The sequence below is a fragment of the Lucilia sericata genome, unplaced genomic scaffold (assembly GCF_015586225.1).
Source record: "Lucilia sericata isolate MDLA Ls3-8-SP2 unplaced genomic scaffold, ASM1558622v1 Contig000060F_arrow, whole genome shotgun sequence".
In the NCBI taxonomy this organism is placed as follows: domain Eukaryota; kingdom Metazoa; phylum Arthropoda; class Insecta; order Diptera; family Calliphoridae; genus Lucilia; species Lucilia sericata.
The window spans coordinates 666,141-670,445 of record NW_023994095.1 but is presented as its reverse complement, the minus strand read 5'-3'; the positions used below and the strand labels follow the sequence as shown (position 1 = coordinate 670,445).

The window sequence follows — 4,305 nt, the reverse complement described above, 5'->3', positions numbered from 1 at the left end:
CATTTGATTTATATTTTCGTGTTTACACGATTGGTATAAATCAATAACAAAGTAAGATGGAAACAGCTGTTTCACTTTTTTGTATGTGTTTACATAAAAATACATCCCTGATCTAATGCGACTTGCTTGTTTCTTGAATCTTTTCAAAAAATGAAAAGAGCCATACGACTGTAAAATTTTCCATTCGCATTTTCTATCAATGTGTGATGGTTTCATTACATATTGCGTTTGGTCGATCCCATCCGTCCTCTTCTACACAAAATTTTTACAGATCATATTACTTGTGTGTTCGTGTGAAGGGGGCTTAAAACTAGAATACTAGAAATTTCAAATATCTATGTACTGTCCCCATAGTGGGCTGCCAGATGAATTAAAAATTTATCAATTTCCCGATAAATTTTTAAATAATCGTCATTTTGGTTTTAAGAAATCGTCAAAAAAAATCGGAGAATATGAAAAGCTTAAAATTTTTATAAAAAAATTAAAAATATTGTAATATTTTAAGATGAAATATATTAAAAAATTATAATATTAATACATATTTATGTAAAATTCGAAAAATACGGAATATTATTGCTCAAAATTCAATAAACTTTGAGTTTTGAAGAATATTCGACAGTAATGTTAATTCTTTTCTAATGTTCTCATAATGTTTTCAATGTTCTGGCATTTTTAAAAATATCAAACATAAATACTGCTAAAATTTACATAGTGTTCACATATAGTTTTTAGGTGTAGAAACTTGTTCATCTTTTTCCTTAAATTTCTCAAAGTTTGTTGCATCACAATATTGCTTGTTTTGGTGCACAAGGAATATTTTAATCTTTTTAAGCAAAAAACTGTTTGTAAAATTTTTGAAAGTTTTCTGTAAACAAATACTTACCCAGCAAAGAATATTCTTGATTTGGAAGCAATAAATATAACTACTGCATCTTTAACTCCTTCTATTGCATCTTAAAATTATTGCTTACAAAAAAGATTTGGAAGACATATATTCAGCAATTATTGTTTGTGGTGTAGAAATTTGCTTCTCAACAGCTCTAAAATCACTTAATTTTTTCATCTTTCTAAATTTAAATCAATGTTCAGTGTTGAAAAATAATATTATTTCACTGGAATCAGCGCAATTTCAACAATATGAAATATGCACATTTTGGATTCCTTAGGCAGAGCCTCTACGAGAGGAATCCCATATAAAAATCATATATTCTTTCATAACAAGTGCAAGCAGTAACAACTGCTCTCTGCCTTACAAATCTGCTTCCGAGGAAGCACTATTTTTTGCTGGGTAGATATAAAAAGATTAAACTTGGTGAGATTTCTTCGTAAAATTTAGTTCTTTTACAACACTTGTTTGTACTGGATTTAACTTATACAGTGTGAAAATTTGGTTCAGATCTGTCGATCTCTTCAAAAGTTATAAGAAATAATGTACATAGCATACACATTTAGATGTAAAATATGTGTAAGCTTTGAGAGCTTAAAACTCAAAACACACACGACTTAGAATGTTTTATAATAGCTCTTCTAGAATTTAATTTCTAGTTTTCATTATAATATAAATTCTATTTTTATTGAATTCCAAGTTTAATATTAATTTCTTTTTTTCACTGTAAAATAAAAAAAAATATAAAATCTTTCATTTTTCAAAAATCGTCAGTTTCAAGGAAAAAATCGTCAAATCGTCACTTTGCTATTTTTGAAACGAAGAATCGTCAAAATGACGATAAATCGTCAAATCTGGCAGCTATGCTGTCAAGTTCGGGAAAATATTTCTATTTTTATAAGAGAGAGCTTGTTTTTAAAATTTAACACTAATAAAGCCATACTTTTGGCATGGAATCTTTAACTTCAAGTATTAAAATGTTTTAAAATGTTATTTTTAGAAATATGTGTGGAACTATTTCTTTAAATAGGCCCAAAATAAGACCTTTTTTAGGTTTGATGGACCAGAAATTCTAAGTTACAGCTGAATATCGAAACATCCATTTTCAAATAGTTTATGAAAAATTTAAAATATGTACCTACAAGAAAAAAGTTTGCGATTTTGTTGCTCCATTTTTTACTATTAATATTATTGTCTTGAAAAAACGAGATTTTTTAGCCATATTTTTGACAAAACTTGTGTGTATTTTGTTTTGCTGTAGTCATTTGTTCAATGTTTACCATAGGTGCTAAATTTATATGTATGTATATATTTATATTCGTTACTTATCTATTAATGAACATGTAAATTATTAATTTATTTAATTGTACCCTTCACCTTCGTGAGAAGGGTATATATAAGTTTGTCATTCCATTTGTTATTTCTAAAATATAATTTTCCGACCCTATAAATTATATATATTCTGAATCCTTATAGATAGCAGAGTCGATTAAGTCATGTCCGTCTGTTGAAATCAGTTTTCTGAAGACCCCAGATATCTTCGGGATCCAAATCTTCAATAATTCTATCAGACATGCTTTCAAGAAATTTCCTATTTAAAATCAGCAAAATCCGTCCATAAACAACGGAGATATAAGCAAAAATCCGAGACAACCTCTGAAAATTTCATAAAAAAAACAATTTTTTTTCATGCTTTCATAAATAAGCAACAACTGCTTATTCATTGCGTTGTGAATTTTGCTTTTGTTTTTTTAGTATGTATTTCGTTTCTACGAAATGTTTGGATACTGTGTGTTTCATTGTCTTGTGTAAATTGTTTTTGTTTCTTGGTGCATTCATGAATGAAACTGCAGTTTCGTATATTTGGACGTCTGTTGGTCAGAGGGCGAAGTCGAGCGGCTTCTAGTCGGCGCGTAGTCGCCACCGAACAATTTTTAGTTGCTTGAGCCGCCGCCGAAGAATGCGGCTTAAGTCGACTTAAAATTGTAAAATTTAAGGATAAAGAAATTTTTTTATTTAATAAAATTAAATGCATATTATTTTTTTGAGTCAACAATACAATACAAAGTTTTTATTATTATCAATTAATACAAATTCCAATTGGAAGTTTATATATATTTTACCATGTATACAATTTTTATCAATGTGGCAACGCGGCAATTTGTGTGCTTTTACACTGGCAACCTTAAGATAATACTAAATATATGTGGCAACACTCATTTTTGTTTTCTTTACTTTGTTGACATTTAAACAAAATCTCCCGTTATATTTTTTGCGTCAATAAAACAATTTTCTTTTACAAAATGACTCAAAAAAATATTGATAATTATTTTTCAAAAAAACAGAATCAAGTTGTTTCATCTGATTCAGATTCGGATGAAATGGATATAAATAGAATGGTTTTAAGAAATGCTGATATTTCCTACTATGATGATTTATTTAAAAAAAAGGAGGAATTGAAAAATTTGGCAAAGGTTGTCGTGAATGCGACAGGTTTGTCGGAATGTTGGAAACATTTCGGGGAACTTTACCTAAAAAACCGCCATATTCTTCAAAAATATAAATTTTGCAAAGAATGTCTAGATCAAGGTACTTTGAAAGGGTAAGTTTTACTGAATTCCATATCTTCAAAATGGTACTAATTTTTTATTAAGGTTTGGAAAAGCTACGTCGACAACAAATTATTTAAACCACCTGCGTGTAGTGTACAATCTAAATGTTAAATCGTTGAACTACAAAAAAAAATATGGATATGACACAATCTGCATTAGAATCATCGTCAACTTGCAATGTTAAATTTCAAAATGGACGCAGAATTGCAGAAATGTGCTGCTGGGATCTGCAGCCCTTTTCAATAGTTGATCGACCAGGATTTGTAAAATTTTTAAATCCAAAAACAGTACTTCCTACAGACCGGACCATAGCTACATCTGCACTGGACGATGTTTTTAATGTTTATATAGGCCACATTAACAAAATCTTTGAGTCATCACCCAGTGATATTACACTAGTTTTAGATATGTGGTCAGATAATTATAAACACCTATCATACATAAATATTAAAGTCCACTATTGCCAAAATTTCGAAATGAAAATCATAACATTAAAGACGGAAATTTTCCCACGTCCTCACACAGGATTCGCAGTTTCCCAAAAAATTGAAAAGTGCTTAAATGAATTTAATTTAAATGATAAAAAGATATGTGCGGTGACAGATGGTGGGTCGAATATTATATCAGCATTAAAAATCCGAAACATTACTCGTTACAATTGCAACGCCCACTCTTTACATCGGTTTTTATCACACGATGTTTTATGCCATGAACGGTTCCAACATGTGAACTCAATTTTAAGTAAATTGAAGAAAATATACAGGAGTTTGTTGTACCGTGCTGAAGATATTTCTAAACTACAAAATT

The 4,305-nt window shown here is 29.3% G+C and overlaps 1 protein-coding gene across 1 annotated transcript; it reads left to right on the top strand.

The window, feature by feature from the left end:
* The first annotated feature begins 3,137 nt into the window (after positions 1-3,137).
* On the top strand, positions 3,138-3,878 carry LOC119616164. Its single transcript, XM_037972444.1, has 2 exons — positions 3,138-3,488; positions 3,541-3,878. Exons 1-2 carry the CDS (start codon positions 3,190-3,192, stop codon positions 3,680-3,682), a joined length of 441 nt encoding a protein of 146 aa, XP_037828372.1. The 5' UTR covers positions 3,138-3,189; the 3' UTR covers positions 3,683-3,878.
* Positions 3,879-4,305: the final 427 nt, after the last annotated feature.

Coding starts and splice junctions, on each gene's coding strand:
- LOC119616164 (XM_037972444.1), top strand. CDS start 3,190: ATGACTCAAAAAAATATTGATAATTATTTTTCAAAAAAACAGAATCAA. Junction 3,489..3,540: donor GATCAAGGTACTTTGAAAGG/GTAAGTTTTACT, acceptor TTTTTTATTAAG/GTTTGGAAAAGCTACGTCGA.